The following is a 15,517-nucleotide window of genomic DNA, read 5'->3' as shown; positions in this document are numbered from 1 at the left end:
TGAGCTTGTTGTTATATTCTTTTAGTTTCTTCTTCTTGGATACAACTTACAAGATATGGAAACTCTTGCAGATTTTTTACTCGCAGAGCTTGAGGAGTAATCTGACAATGACAATGAAGGAACAAAATTGGATGGAAAGGAGGAAGAAGATACTAACATGGACATGGACATGGACATGGACATGGCAGACTTGGAAGAAACCCTAAACTCTGATGATCTCGATAGCGTTTCTAAGCTACAGAAAACTCAGAGATATGTTGACATAATGCAGAAAGTGGAAGAGGCTCTCGGGAAGGACTCCAATAACGGTGATCCTGAATACAAACTAATCGTGGATTGCAATCAGCTCTCAGTTGATATCGAGAATGAGATCGTCACCGTCCACAGCTTTATCCGTTTCAAGTACAAATCGAAGTTCCCAGAGCTTGAGTCGTTTGTACATCACGCAATCGATTACGCCCGTATTGTGAAACGAATTGGGAACGAGACCGATATAACCCTCGTTGATCTAAACGATTTTCACAAAGCTACCGTTATGCCTATTTTACTTACTGCTTCAACCACAAAAGGGAAACCTCTGCCTGAAGATGTCCTGCAAAAGACGATGGAAGCATGTGATCGTGCTCTTGATCTTGATTCCGCACGCAAGAAGATCCTTGACTTTCTTGAAAGCAAGATGGGATGCATCGCACCAAATCTTTCCGCCATTGTCGGGAGCTCTGTTGCGGCCAAGCTCATGGGAACTGCTGGAGGTTTACGAGCACTTGCTAAACTACCAGCCTGTCATGTTCAACTTCTTGGCCACAAGAGGAAGAATCTTGATGGGTTCTCTAGTGCTACGTCACAGTCCCATGTTGGTTATCTGGAGCAGACTGAGATTTTCCAAAGCACGCCTCCTGGATATCGAGTGCGCGTTAGCAGGCTCTTGGCTGGAAAATCGACTCTTGCAGCAAGAAGTGACGCTGCAAGAGGAGACCCTTTGGGGACATATGGAAAAGCTTTGAGGGAAGAGATCCTTAAGAAGATTGACAAGTGGCAAGAACCTTGTCCTGCAAGGCAACCTAAGCCACTTCCTGTTCCAGATTTTGGGCCTAAGAAAAGAAGAGGTGGTCGCCGCCATAGAAAAACGAAGGAAAGGTATGGAATGACAAAGATGAGAGAGCAAGCAAACAGGGTTGCATTTGGTGTAACACCCGAAGAGAGCTCACTAGGTGATGGATTAGGGGAAGGATACGGAATGCTTGGACATGCTAAGAGCAATAGGCTGCGAGTGTCTAGTGTCCCGAGTAAACTGAAACTTAGTGCTAAGGTCGCCAAAAAGCTAAAAGAAAGACAGTATTCAGGTGGTGCTAATACCTCCTCTGGTTTCATGACATCGAGCCTTGCTTTCACTCCTGTGCAGGGAATAGAGCTGTGCAATCCTCATGCTCTTCGATTAGACAGTGGGACTCAAAGCACTTACTTCTCAGATTTAGGAACTTTCTCCAGTGTCAAGAAGATATAAATCTGAGCGCGAGTGAGAGAGAGAGAGAGAGAGAGAGTTATTGAATCTGCTTTAGTTCTGTTTTTTTTTTTTTTCAACGAGACATCCTTTGGTTATATATCATCAAGAACTTTTTTTTTTTTTTTTCCACATATCATCAAGAACTTTATACAAAGACATTGGTTTTTTGAGCTCTATTACATAACTGTAGCAGAACTAGAGAGGTTTCTGTTACTAATTTTAGAAGTGCTCCATTGTCAAATCTCTGATCTTTCCTCATCCAACTTGAGGCAAATCCTCTCCTACAGAAACTCAACTTGCACAGGCTTAACGTACTTTTCAGTTTGAATACACTATTAATTGATTTTGTTTTCGCTCGCAAAATATAATGAACGTATATGTACTAGTTAAATTTAAATCTCTATTTTTGTTCTCAAATCGTATTTTCCGAATCTGAATTCTCTAAATCGATTCCAATAATCACTTTTGCTCATTAAATCAAATTTTCTCAAAACCTTAATTAATTCATCGAAATTAATTTTCCTAATTTGACTTTCCCAAAATTCGAGTTTGAAGGTTTTGTTTCACAGTCGTGTTATGTTTTAATATGCGTGAAATAGGAAAATCGATTAGTTTGGATAAGACTTGTCCAATTGATATATATTTTAAAAAATTAAAAGGACCCTTCCGCTCCATTCGATTGATTGCAAAAACGCCCAAAATCGCAGAAGACCGCCTCCAGAGGTAAAATAGGGTTAAGGTCAGTGAGAGAGCTTCTTCGTTCATAGTTTTCCCGCGATTCTTTCGATTACTCAGAAGAAATTTCTTCATCTAGGTTTTGGATTTACGAGACGGCTCTCCTTTTTCAGGTTTCTAGAGGTAGTCTTATGGCGCCAGCTGACGCAGGAGAGCCCGACTATGAGAGTGATCCCGAGGAGCTGAAGCGATCCTTGGCGACGAGGAGGAGAGAAGCGAGCGATGACGATGACGAATACGAGGATCAAGAGGTTAAAAACCAGAGAGCTGAGGTTGATTCCGACGAATCAGATGAACAGGTGAAGTATGATAATGACGAAAACAAGAGTGAAGATAGTTATGAGGACGAAGAAGAAGGAGCAGTCGATGATGGCAAGAGGAGTGATATGATGAAGTCAGCAGAAGAAGATGGAGCAGCTCATATTGATGGAGAGGAAGAAAAGGAGAAGCAATCGTCTTCAGTGCCTACTGGTGGAGCTTTTTATATGCATGATGACAGATTTCAGGAAATTTCTGCCGGACGAAGCAGGTACACTCTTTTTCAAAACGCAATTTCTCCTTTCTGTTGATTCACGGTCTCATAGGTCGATTGATGTAATCCTTGAATTTGCTTTCGTAGGCGAATGCGTGGTGGAAGGCAATCTGGAGATGAAAGAAAATGGGGACATGACAAATTTGAAGAGATGAATACTCAGGAGAAACATTATGATGTAGAGCTTCTGTCTATGGTTTTTCTTGAAATTATTTTTAGATCCCTCAATCTGTTATACAATATGCGACATATGTCTTTGCTTTTTTTTTTTGTCCTTTTCCTTTCTTAATTATATAGTTGACCGATTGATTGCACTCCTGTGGATTCAGCAGAAGACTTCTAGAGGCCGATTCAGAGGCCGTGGTCGAGGTAGGGGACAAGGGCGTGGATACGCTAGAGGGAGCAGTTCTAACGCATCTTCCACCAGTGGACAGCAAATTTTTGTTCCTAAAACTGTCACACGAGGGGGAGGACTCAGAAGCAATCAAGCACATTCCGCGCAGAGCAAACAGTGAGTTCTTACAGTTTGTTTGTTTTCTTTAGTTGAGTGAAGGGTTTTATCGCTAATATAATGTATTTGTGCACAATTTTGTAGGTTACGAAATTCTCATGAGAAGACCTCTCATTCGCGGCGTTCACCAACTGCACCTGCTAAAACTGGGAATGAAAGTGCCCTTACCAAAAAGAATCTAGTTGCTTCAAGTCTAAGTTCTGCTTCTCCTCCATTTTATCCCTCAGTGTCCTCGAGTAACTTGGTTCAGAGTATACAAGTTGGTATGGAAAGACTAGACACGAATGAAAGTGTCGCGCCCTCTGGGAAGAAGTATAGGAATACGAGATCTGATTTTTCACCAGTTTATACTGCCCAGACTTTTCAGTCCACGAGTCAAGGTAGAGGTGCACCTGCTGCTGGGAATGAGTTTTACCCCCAATCTCACCGTCAAGGTGTCAGATTTTCATCACCAAAGCAACTTAATGGAGATTCAAAAGGCACTGGCCAAAACGGTATTAAAGCTTCCGGTCAGGGTGTTGATCAGCACTCTGCTGTTATCAGATCATTTTCTTCCTCTGCCCAGAAAACTAGCTCATCAATTAATCGGTATCCTCAATCTGCGTTGGAAACAGGTGCATGGATTGCTAAGGGAAAAGGGACTCTCCAGCCTAGTGAAAGCAGCGCTTTGATGTACAACGGATCTCAAGTGATGGGGCGAGCAGAAAGTCTGCAATCTGGGGACAATTCTAATTTCCCAGCTTTTCTGCCTGGTACGATTTTTTGGATGACTCTTCTTTTTGCAATGGACGAGTCGAAAGTTTCTTTTCTGAATCAAACAATGCATCGTTTTTGCATATGAAAGCTATTGATGTTGAGCCACTTGGGATGGATGTCCGTCGACAGTATTGTCAGAGTCCTGTTGTACCAACTTGGGAATGATCTGTTTACGATTATTTGTTTCCGTATCTGAGTACTACTTAGATTATTGTATTACTTATTCTTGATTAAATTCAAATGCAGTTATGCAATTTGGTGGTCAGCATGGTGGGGTTGCAGCTTTTGGAATGGCTTTTCCAGGATACGTCCAGCCTGAAAATGGTGTTGGAAATCCGGAGATGACATGGTATGGCTACTCCTTCCCCTTCTCGGTGAAAATTTGTGAATGCTAGTTCTCAGAGTTCTCGGATGTAAGCATTTTAAAGAACTAGAAATTGTGCTTATTGTTCGCTGATTCGCCGTGTTTTTGATGTTTATATATGCTGTCCCATTTGATAATCTTTGTTTGGGTCTGCATGTTGGAAATCCTGAACCCGCGAAGACGTAAATTAAAGAACTAGACAATGTGCAAATTCTGTTTAAATACTGTCCTGTTCGTATCGTAATGCTCTGGGTTCTCCATCTATATCTAGTTCCTCATTTTGTTCTTTCGCCTGCTTGCTGTTGATAACTTGAGATTTGTTTATGTCAGGATGCCAGTTTTGACTGGTCCAGGAGCTCTAGGGGCTTCATACAGTCCACCATATGCTGCTATTGATGGTTCTTACAAACCACACAAGCCAGAGCTACCTTCCTCTGCAGGATCGATCAGGTACAGAGAGTAATTTGCCTTCCCTTAAATATTTTTAATCCCAAAACAATGTGAATGGTGTAGAGCTTTAAATAGCCCAAAATCATCTGATATTTGTAAATTATCATTTTATTTTTATCTTCTTTATACCTACTGCATATGCTTGGCACACATTGTATATACATATTTGTATTTGGAAAGCATGCATTTTTAGCTTGCTCACTCAAATTACCATTTTTGCAGCAAAGAGAATAGTACTAATAACCTTAATGACCTGGAGAAACTCGCGGAGAGGCCTGGTCAGTCATTTTGCAACACTGTCTTATTTTTCTAATGGTTACACATCAGGTGTTTGGGTATAATAACACCCTTATTAGGGGATAGATTTTCATTTATTGGCTTTTATTATGAGGATAACTGGTTCAGAAAAAAAAATATATGATGAATATCGATTCAACCGGCACTTCTTTCAAAAGTTGTCTCTTCGGTTAGAAATCACAAAATTTGCCAATGAAAGAGAGATTCAGCTGCTTATATGACGATTGATTGTTGGGATCATTCGCTCTAACCTAAGTTACTCTCTTTCTATGCAGAGGTTACAGAGGGTGGGGTTACAAAACGGCAGAACAACAACCCAAGCAAGCACCCTCGTAGGTGAGTTTTTTTTTCAGACTCGGACCTACTCTTTCAAGTTGATCACCTGTTGATATGGAACCATCTAGGATTAGGGACCATGATGCATTTGATCCGATCATGAAAAAGAATAGGTGCTTGAGTTGTCACTGGTGTATATGCAGGTACTCGGAGATGAGCTTTAGCAAGTGAATACATTTGTCAGAAACTAAGAAGTGGGGTTAGGGACTCCTTGGCTCAGCGCCTGCGTGCTTCTCCAAGCTTCGTAACAGAGCACTTTAGGCCACAATTGTTCTTGAATTTCTTAGGTAAGTGATTCAAAACTGTATTCTAATTGCGGGGGATAGTAATAGAGTAATAGGGAATGGATGTTGGAGTGTGGTTGTTGCTGCAGTTTTATAAGGGAGGGAACAATACTACTAGACTACTACTAGCAAATAGAAATGAAGTGGAGAGGGTTTGGTGGCTCATATAAATCTATGGGTATGTATGCGTGTGTTGTTTCGTATTTTCGATCATCCGCTTCATTGGTAATACCTTTTGGCGCTATTTTCAGGAAAGTCGTCGTCCCAAGCCTTGGTCAGCATGTTTGGTGTTTCTTCTTTCCATTTTTCGTATGTAATTTATTTCTGTTTCTGATGTAACGTTGATGACTTCCGTTATGTGATCTTGGTTTGGTTGAATGTGTTTGTTCGATGTAGAACGTAGTTTCCAAACAGGCTACGATATATTTATTAAAAATGGTTAATGGTTGAGACTTGTGACATGTAAATGGATGTCGGCTACATTTTAGGAATTTTTACAGCAATTTTCTCGAATGTCATAAATCTGGGTTGCTCTGAAACTTTAGCATGGTTTTTGTTTCTCACCTGCTGGTGAAACAAGACTGGCCCCTTTTGTTTGCAGAGGCTGTATTGCGAAACCATTGTGATTCCACTAACTAGTATGTAATAAGGCAGAAAAATCACCCAAATGCGGATGCAACAAACGATTATACAACTCAAAAACAGAACAAAAAAAAAGCTACGAAAAATTTACTACATTACAGGCTGAAGCTGCATCGAAAGTGCAGCTTAAGAACAGAATCAACCAGCCACATAATCCCGAAATTAACTAAAAAAAAAAAACAAATGAGATGACAAGATTCTCTGCTTCACAAGAAGCTTTATTTTGTTTAATTGATCAAAATCACTTATCAGATCATGCACAAACCGACGACTGTTGATGGTACAGCCCAGCGGCAACATCGTTTGTAAGTCGCTGCTTGTTCTTCCTCCTCTTCTTCTTCGCCACAATCACAAACCCTTCGCCTCCATTCGTCTCATTTTCTTTCACTCTACTCTCCACTTCTCTTCTGTAAACTCTCTCTGTTACTGCACTATCCTTTGCAGAGGTATCTTCCAATTCATCTTTAGGCTTCGTTTCCTTCCTCGGAGTAGCTACAACCTCCTTCTGAGCTGAATTTACAATGAAGCTAAGTAGGATCTGCCTCGCCAGCTCTTGCTTCTTCACATCAGCTGCGTTTTTCTCAGCCTTTAGGCAACTGCTGGAGTCAATGGATGCACTTCCTGCATGCTGAGAGCTATTCTGCACGGCTCTCCTAGGAACAAACTCTGGTGCATCTGGATTCATGGTTCTTGGCATCTCAACTCTATTTGAGTGAATAGCACTGTAATATGGTCGTGAGTGAACCGCACATGAAAATCCAGCAGCGGAATAAGGCTCTGCAACCATACTTTGGGAGTGGCCTGTTGTTGCTGCTACGCTTTGCGGATCAGTAACCACGAAACCTCCTGGCCTGTAAGGCTCTGCGGCGGCTGACAGCTTTCTCCTGCTTATATCAGGAGCCTTTTGCCCACGACAGGACCCCAGATCCCCTTCAGACTCCGGCGTTAATTTTTCTACTAACTCAACACTTTCTTGAGATTCTTGTTTTTCACAGGGAAGCTCTGTGCCTTCCATTGGCAAATCCAACATTACAAAGTCGGACTTGCTTTCTGCTCCAGTTGACGCACTTGAAATCCTGTATATCTGAGTTTCAGATCTTTCCAAATTCAGTTCTACTTTTTCTAACATTGGCTTCAGAACTGTACCTGGTGGTGCCAACGCAACCTCTTTGTATGAGAGAGCCTTTGAAGCCAAGGTAGAAGTGGTCGCAGCAGAAGAACCAGAAGCCTTTGACAGTGGCTTAATTATCTCTGCAGCCTTCAGAGCCCTGAGGGATGATGACTTAGAGAGGGAGGGTCTCAGAGTTGTTTTCTGCAACGGAGAAGATATATACTGTTGCTGAACATCCTGTCTCCCATTGAGATTCCTATTAAGCAGCATTCTCTTTTTCATAGGATCAGGCTGCCTTTGTCTAAATTTCCTTCCAGCACCATTTCCAGATCTCCCCTTTGAGTAAGCCTCTTGCCAGCCCTCATCTAAAATTGACTCTTCCACAGTTTGGTTGTCTACATTTAGCCTATGTATTACAGTATCATCTGTCACTATTTCGGCCTCTTCCAATAATGCATTAGGATCATTTACTTCGGTCCTACGCTTAGTGACATTTGTTTCTGCCACGTCGTTCCATGTAGCCATACCATGCTGTGATACAACGCTGTGGGTGGCATCATCAGCTGATGCAACATTATCGTTGACCTGGACTACCTGTTGAAATACAAGTAATGTCATATATCTTTGATACGAAATTCTAGAGTGATACATTCATCTCGTTCATTTCGTTACAATATCTCACACGTGTTTCCATTAACTTTCAAGCGCATGGGATGCTTTTAGATCTATACTCCAGTTTAGACATACATCTAGATTCCAGGCGACGAAGTTTGAGTTTCAACCTCTTCAAGCAGAGTTCTAAACGATTGACAGGTTTTATTCAGGTAATTGATTCATTAACAAATTCCAGAATAAGTGACCAGAGGAAGGATCGCAGAATTTAAGAATTACCGTGGCACGCCGGTGTTTCCTGTGAACAACACTTCCTTTAGTGTCTGGATCAGAACTTATATAGTCCATGAGATCTGATACACTGCATAAAAGGTCGGACTTTGGTGCCAATAAATTAAATACCATATCCTGTATATGTTCTGGAAGTTTCCATTTTAGTACCTAAGGTGGCCTTTGCTCGCGATAGAAGCATCGAGCTTTGGGATTCCATTTCGGGCTGCTTCCTGCTGCTCTATGACTCTTGATTCAAAATATTCAAGCCATGTAGCAGCATCCTGTGAGAGACAAAAATGAATTTTGAGTTCAAAACATTCACTTTGTTACTTTGCCAGTAAGAACACAATGTTCAGCTGAGATTTGCATGATTCCTAATCCTCGATGACAAAAGTGTACGACAGAAACCTAGGAATCAATAAGTTTTCATGTGAATGAAGTACGAGATTGCAGTCCATGCAGTGACCTAAAAACTAGGAGCGTATCAATCACCTGTGTACGAATGTCATCTGATCCAAGTTTTGTTGTAAGTATCTGAAGTGTAGTCTGTTCATGTTGCACACTCAAGGTATATGCTTCCATGAGAGAGAGAGCCACAGCTATTGCATGATAGCTTGCCGCTGTCTGGAAAAGTCAACACAAAAGCGATGATTAGTTTGAAAATGAGCGCAAAATGGGGCAAAATAGATAAGGGACTAACCTGAATATGGTCAGCTCCGAGCAATCTTTTATTGCACTTTAGGGCTTCATGCAGGTATCTTAGAGCTAGATGAACATTCCCTACTCCTTCTTCCATCATAGCCACATTAATATATGTCGCAGCAGTATTCGGGTGAGACAGCCCACAAGTGAAATGAAGAAGAAACAAAGCACGGTTCACATATCTATAAACAGATGACAAATAAAAGGTTAGATAGATGCTGGATAGCCCTTAAGAGAACCACTTAGCGGAAATGTTGGACCATATGCATCACTTACTTTAGTGCCAAATCAATGTGCTGAAGACGATAGTAAAATACAGAAAGATCGCCATAGCCTTTCATAGTGTCGGGATGGTCAAGACCAAGTTCTCTCTCATTTATATCTAGGGCTTTCTGCTGATATATAGTTGCCTGATCGAGAGAGGAAAAAAACATCAGAGATAACAGTGCCTTTCATTGGTTTTTCTCTGCTATTTTTGTCTATAATTGGAAATGAGATTGGAAAAAGATAAACATCAAGCTCGACAAACTCTCTATTGGCTAGTTGAACTGATAATCAAACTTGCCATTTGGGAAGAAGATGTGAAATTATGATACCTGGTTAAAATCGCCAGTATGGTATAGTACAACGGCGAGAAGGCTGTACGCACAAGCAGTATTTCTATGATAAGGCCCACAGACGGCAGTCATCTTGACTAATGCCTAGGAATGCAAGAAGTCAACATCTCTTGGATACCAACTCAGATGGTTAAAGCATGAAGATAACAAGGCTATCAAATGAATCGGTACCTTTGTTCCATAGTTGACAGCATCATCTAGTTTTCCTTTGTCAAGAGCATGTTTTGATGACTCCAAGAGAGTCCTTCCATCAGATGAATCACATTGCACATTCTGTTCAATCAAACATATCTTAAAGATTGTTGTCTGGAAATTGAACCATGTTTCGATAGACCAAGATTCAAGCAGCAAGCAGGTTGTGATCTAATCGCTTTTAGTCAAACTAATATTGGATCATGGGGAGAGAGAGAGACCAACCTTGCACACAGGTACCAAGGCGAACACGTCAGAGCTCTTAAAGGGATTTGGAGAATCGAAGTCATAATCTCTTGGAACTAGTTCTAACCCAACCTGCAGCATGAGTAGAGAACTATAATTTTTGTTTAAGCAGCAATACATTAACACAGAGCTACATTACCTTCTGGCAAAGTCCCCGGAGAATGGAAACTTTTTTCAAATGCTTGAACTCATCTTTCTGTGTCCAACCAAATTTTCTGGAGAGAAATTTCTGTAGCCACTGTAATCTGAGACAATACTCTTCACTGGAGATCCTATCACTCGCTTCCAACCCACGGAGGCCAAACATGAAATTTAATGAAGCAGCTATTGCCCCGGGTAGCTCTGCCATATTATTGACAGATGCAATAACTGCCCTAAGAAGATGCTTGAATGTTCTCGTTATCATCTCATGAATACAGAGGGACTGTATATGAGGAAGGTTCTCCGCAAGTTTAGCCTGATTCATAGGGATAGTGCACCAGAATACTCAATAACAACTTTCTACCATACACTACTTCTGAGCTCAACAAAATTATTTCAAATCAAGATAATTTGGCAACAGGAAAGGCGCTATTGATGAGGAAAAGGATTCTTACCACATGTCCTAGGGAACGCATTTGGAGTCCTTTTATATGCATGAAGTCCGTCAATGTGCGACCGTCAACTGGAGAAAGCTCCAGGGACCCAAAATCTGCTACCTAATAAACCATTACAATGATTCCTTGCTATAGTATTTCAGAGATAATTTCAGAAATTTATATTCGTTATCTAACTAAACACATACCAGTTTTGGCAAAGCAACTTCATCATAGTATCCATATACCATCTTCGTAAGCTCTTCTTTAGACTGTGCCACCAAAAAACAAAAACAAAAAATCGAGTAAGCACCACCGTCTCCATAAGAAACAAAAAAAAGGGTAGTCATACATTGAACAAACAGAGAAGGGCGAAAATAGATTTCATAAAAGTGCAAATTAGAAGAAAAGGTAACCTTTAAATGGAGATCAGTTCCACTTTCTTTTAGGCGAGAGAAAGCTTCTTCAGAAAGCAGTTCCTTCAGTTCACTTTCAAAGTGTTGATCAATGCTTTTCTGCCCTAGATAAGCCTCCCCATCTAACTCGCATAGACTGATATTTTCTTCCTTTTCCTTCCCGGTACTTACATTTTCTGATTTCTTATTTTTGTTCTTTAGAACTTTAAACTGTTTTCCCAAACCTTTAATTGAAGGTTCAGTCTCACCATTCATTGCAGGCTTTCCACAGACGTTTTCCATTGGTTTTTCTTTCTTTTGTAGATGCTGAATCCAGACAGAACCTAGCTCCCATCTGATGGACCTTTCGGAAAATGCTCCTTTCTCTTCTAACTTCTTTACGTTAATTTTTACTAGTTCCTGTACAATACATCTAAACGACTCTAAATCATCCGAATCAAACTGTGAAGGCTGGTTCCCTCCAGATTTTCCGACACTACGGGACCTGTGAAGCTGAACCCTTAAGCTGCAATAAAGTTATCAACCAAGGTGGAAAACGATAAGTTAAATGCTGACATATTTAATTGTCTTCTCGCAAGGGATGGCAATAAATTGTGGGAAAACTTGTTGTGTATTTGTCTATTCCTAATTTACATAACACCGTGATGTTATAGATACAGTCACGAATAACCATTGCTAAATTCATTTAAAAATTAATACTGAAAAGTAATAAAAGCAAGAGAGGCCAACAACAAGATAAATTTTTATACGAACATGTACAAATTTGCAAAAATAAGTATACTTAGAAATCCAGTTGGGTGCACAGACCTGTTAAGGTTAAGAGCATTGGCTCCTCCATCCGGTAGGTCATCGATCACAATATCACGGAAATCAGTCAATCCCTTTTTAATTTCACCCTTCAAATTTACCACCGCTGTATATCCACAGAGTCTTACAGTAACTGTGCCTAAAGCCGGAGTATCCTGAAAAAAAAATCGTCATTAAAGTAAATCTATTCAGTTCGACTATTATATCTATTGTGAACTGTTACAATTCCACTCTACTCAGTCATCAACGAAAACTGGTAATTTCATATGATAGTGTCATACTGATAATAACAAATTTTGTAGTGCACAAACAGTCATTATTAAGATCATAGCAAAATGCTGATGGGCAGAAACAAACTGTTGGTGGTGAATGTCAAACTGTTGTTGGTGTTCACTTTAGGCCCTGCCTTTGAAAACATCATTACTTTATCTATGGCAATGGAGTTAAGAAGATGGACGCAAAACATAGAGCCCAATACCATTAGCATGTAGATAGCTGGGAAAGGGACGAGAAATAACTTACGTGAACAATTACACTCTCATCAGCTGTTATCCCTTTTAGCAGATTCCTTTCACTAAGTTCCTTAGAGGATAGTGTAGCTTCAGGCTTTGGGTCAAGGCTGGCTATATCACGTTTTACAATAATAGACAAATCTCCAACACGTTCCTCAAGAAGAATCGAGCCTGCAGGGTAGTCACTAGTTCTACTTGTGTGTTGATTAGTATCAGTCACGTCGCAGATGGCTCTAACAGCTTTACGAACAGAGACATCAATAAACTGGTTATGAAGCAAAAAAGCTTTCTTATCTCGAATAACTCTCTCCTCCTCAGTCTTGCAAGGAAGCTTTGCCAATACAGAAAACTCTGCCGCCCAGGGACGAAGATCATACTCACCATTTCTCCCCTGACCGCCACCATTCCCACCCAAATTTTCATCCTCTGTTGGTAAAGCCGAAAAGGTTGAAGAAGAGTCAGAAACAGAAGGAGGGACAAGCCATGTGTTCGTGCGTAATCCGTAGGGAAGGTTGCCAAACTGAAAACGAATGAAACCAAACTTCAAACCGTTAAGCTTGAAAAGAATCCTCGAAATCATTAACGAAGAAATAGACGCAAAAAACAGCATTCACCTTATTCCGGTCAGTGAAAGCTTTCATTAAAGACTCATATGCCTGCATCAATTACCAGAATGATATAAGTTAGTTTCGTAGTGGAACATGAATTTTTATTGGAGAACAATTAAATAAAAGTTTCACAAGACAATGCCATTTTTGAAGGTAGAATCTAATTGAAACAGAAACGAAACATAGAGGTAAATAATGTAATAGCCCCAACCTTGGAAAAAGCATTGCTGACATTCTGAAGCAAATCAACAAGAGAATGGCTATGTGAGAGCTGCTTTCCAACGGCGAGGAATCCTTTTACAGATGCAATCACATGTATAATCTTCCCATTGCAGATCTTGACCTAAAACCAAAAAAGAAAAAAATGTCAGGAAGAGAAGTATGTTGAAGTTAGGAAGAGAGCAGCAACTATCAAGGTCTAGACAAACGAATTTGTAGCCATCAATATCACCAGGTGAAACAATCCAAGAGAGACAGAGAGTAACCAGAAGGAAAATGAGAAGAAAGATAATGGCACCTTAAGTCCAAAATAGTCGCCATCACGCATCTGTCCAGCTTCTTCAACATCGACTTTCTTTAAATCTGCGGGTTATAAGATAATGGAGAAAGACAAAATGAGCGATTCATTAGACGGAGCTGCGAGAGCTAATTCCGCAAATGGCAATGAACAATAGAAAACTAGTGAGGTCTACTCCGAGTAACTTACGAAGAATCGGAGGAGAGACGTTTGGAATGGAGAAAAAATCGTAGAACTGCGAGAGTCTGGGTGTGGGGTGGATAGCGACCATGTCCAGGCCCTCCGGCGCCGGATTTCCATTTTCGGCGGCGAGGGATTTGTTGGAAGACTTGGAAGCGGAGGAGAACCTGGTGGTGCATGCTACGATGTCTACGACTCTCCGTACCTGAGTCAAAGCTTGGCTTTCCTCTAGGTAGTCCTCTGTGGCACGATGGTAAATAATACAAACTCTTAAGGGCAGCGATCAAAAGTCGATTACCAATATAATTTGTGTTATTGGTTTCTTCCAAAAAATTAAACAATGATTAGTGCCATATCTCTCACTCTCAGACACTAATCATATAGCTTAAGAAACTATATACTAATATTATTGCACCACCAACCTGGAATCATGCGGAGGAAACAAGGCTTGAGGGAAACCACTTGGATGTTGTCACTCAGTTTATGCCCTTTCACCTGCAAAATCAATCACCAAACCAACTCTTAATACATATCAGTCACATTTTTTTTTTCATGGAAACTGATTTATCTATTAAAAAAAAAAAAGACCTGATGGGAGAGAGAATAGTTGGTGAAATGGCAAGTGTCAACGTGAGACCCCAAAAGTCTTCTCACATCAATGATTTTGTCAGTAGATACTCCCTTGAGTATCACTTGTGTTTCGTACGGAGTCGAGATTGTGATTTCCACCAGACTCGGCACCAACACTTTCTCTTCTTTCTTCTTCTTCTCTCCTTTCCCTCTGTTCGATTTCCCTTTGCTTGATCTTGGTGCCATTGATCCTTACGTCATGGAAACACAACATAATTATATCATTATTATCTAAATTATAAAGGTTAACAAACCCATCTCAGAGATTTCGACACAAAAACTCTTTAACAAAAAAGGTGAATCATCCACTTCCACACAGCTCGTAGTTCTGTTTTATCCATGAAACACAACAAACAAACCCAAAAAACTAATAAATCCGAACCTTGGAGCGGAGATTCCGAACAGAGGAGCTAAGAAAGAGCCTTGAGAAGAAGAAAGGGAGAGAGTGAGAGGATGAAGAGAAGATATAAAAAAGGGAGGATAAGGGTTTTGGTTTGGGTCTACAATTTGGTTTTTGAGATATATGACCAATCCTGGCCTCTCCTTCTCGCTAACGCCAACTATCTCTCTTTCTCTCTCTATCTCAAATACTACAAAGATTGTACATGTGAGTTTTGATGTGCACATTAAAGTTTTTTTTTTTTAACGCCCCAATCCAAGTCCCATGCAATTCGACCGAGACGAGGAGATGGTTGAGATTGAGGCACGTGGCACTATTGAGTGGTGGGGACAGTGGCCTCTTGTCCTGACTCCGTTTTGTTTGTTTTCGCTTTTTCTATAATCAACGGTTCGAATCGTCCGCTCTGTGCATTGGAGGTGTTTAGTAGTAGTAGTAGTGATTACCCCACTCAAGTCATTGAGTCAATGGTCTCTTTCTTTTAATAAGACCACCAACTTTGTGTCTACACATAAAATGCACGAGTTCCACTCTTTTTTTCCTTCTACCGTTACACTCACCTACATAAGACGACAACGTAAGACCTTACTACATCACATTTTAAAATACAACAGTAATGGTGTCATTACCACAAAACACTTCACCCAGCTGTATTTATTCATTCTGCCATTAACCGGATAACCGGTGTTTAACAAATACCTGGATCCACAA

At 40.6% G+C, this 15,517-nt stretch overlaps 2 protein-coding genes and 1 pseudogene across 7 annotated transcripts; 2 read left to right on the top strand and 1 right to left on the bottom strand.

Moving 5' to 3' along the window:
* Positions 1-55: 55 nt before the first annotated feature.
* LOC18993345 lies at positions 56-1,535 on the top strand (annotated as a pseudogene).
* A 637-nt stretch (positions 1,536-2,172) lies between these two features.
* Positions 2,173-6,223, top strand: LOC18993344 (protein MLN51 homolog). 5 transcript variants are annotated; one of them, XM_006416864.2, is made up of 12 exons: positions 2,173-2,243; positions 2,353-2,768; positions 2,859-2,949; positions 3,101-3,282; positions 3,367-3,776; positions 3,897-4,034; positions 4,285-4,387; positions 4,733-4,852; positions 5,075-5,130; positions 5,425-5,485; positions 5,629-5,772; positions 6,021-6,223. In XM_006416864.2, the coding sequence occupies exons 2-11, from the start codon at positions 2,371-2,373 to the stop codon at positions 5,654-5,656; spliced, it is 1,587 nt and encodes a 528-aa protein (XP_006416927.1). In that variant the 5' UTR covers positions 2,173-2,243; positions 2,353-2,370; the 3' UTR covers positions 5,657-5,772; positions 6,021-6,223. The 5 variants fall into 5 exon arrangements, with proteins under 5 accessions (XP_006416927.1, XP_024008432.1, XP_024008433.1 ...); XM_024152664.1 differs by adding an exon at positions 5,859-5,947 and having other exon boundaries at positions 3,367-4,034; XM_024152665.1 differs by adding an exon at positions 5,842-5,947 and having other exon boundaries at positions 3,367-4,034.
* Positions 6,224-6,395: 172 nt separating this feature from the next.
* LOC18993343 (protein TSS) lies at positions 6,396-14,967 on the bottom strand. 2 transcript variants are annotated; one of them, XM_024152845.1, is made up of 23 exons: positions 14,792-14,966; positions 14,368-14,600; positions 14,202-14,274; positions 13,789-14,019; positions 13,600-13,664; positions 13,294-13,425; positions 13,089-13,130; positions 12,485-12,994; positions 11,963-12,117; positions 11,156-11,660; positions 10,949-11,011; positions 10,761-10,862; positions 10,304-10,621; positions 10,144-10,236; positions 9,898-9,999; positions 9,706-9,810; positions 9,386-9,519; positions 9,108-9,291; positions 8,900-9,031; positions 8,576-8,688; positions 8,414-8,495; positions 7,558-8,116; positions 7,003-7,487 (listed from the first exon to the last, which is right to left on the bottom strand). In XM_024152845.1, exons 2-23 carry the CDS (start codon positions 14,593-14,595, stop codon positions 7,441-7,443), a joined length of 3,975 nt encoding a protein of 1,324 aa, XP_024008613.1. In that variant the 5' UTR covers positions 14,596-14,600; positions 14,792-14,966; the 3' UTR covers positions 7,003-7,440. The 2 variants fall into 2 exon arrangements, with proteins under 2 accessions (XP_006416925.1, XP_024008613.1); XM_006416862.2 differs by having other exon boundaries at positions 6,396-8,116; positions 14,792-14,967.
* Positions 14,968-15,517: the final 550 nt, after the last annotated feature.

The sequence above is a fragment of the Eutrema salsugineum genome, unplaced genomic scaffold, assembly GCF_000478725.1.
Source record: "Eutrema salsugineum unplaced genomic scaffold, Eutsalg1_0 scaffold_5, whole genome shotgun sequence".
Taxonomy (NCBI): domain Eukaryota; kingdom Viridiplantae; phylum Streptophyta; class Magnoliopsida; order Brassicales; family Brassicaceae; genus Eutrema; species Eutrema salsugineum.
The sequence above is the reverse complement of the archived record's forward strand: the minus strand, read 5'-3'. Positions and strand labels throughout refer to the sequence as shown.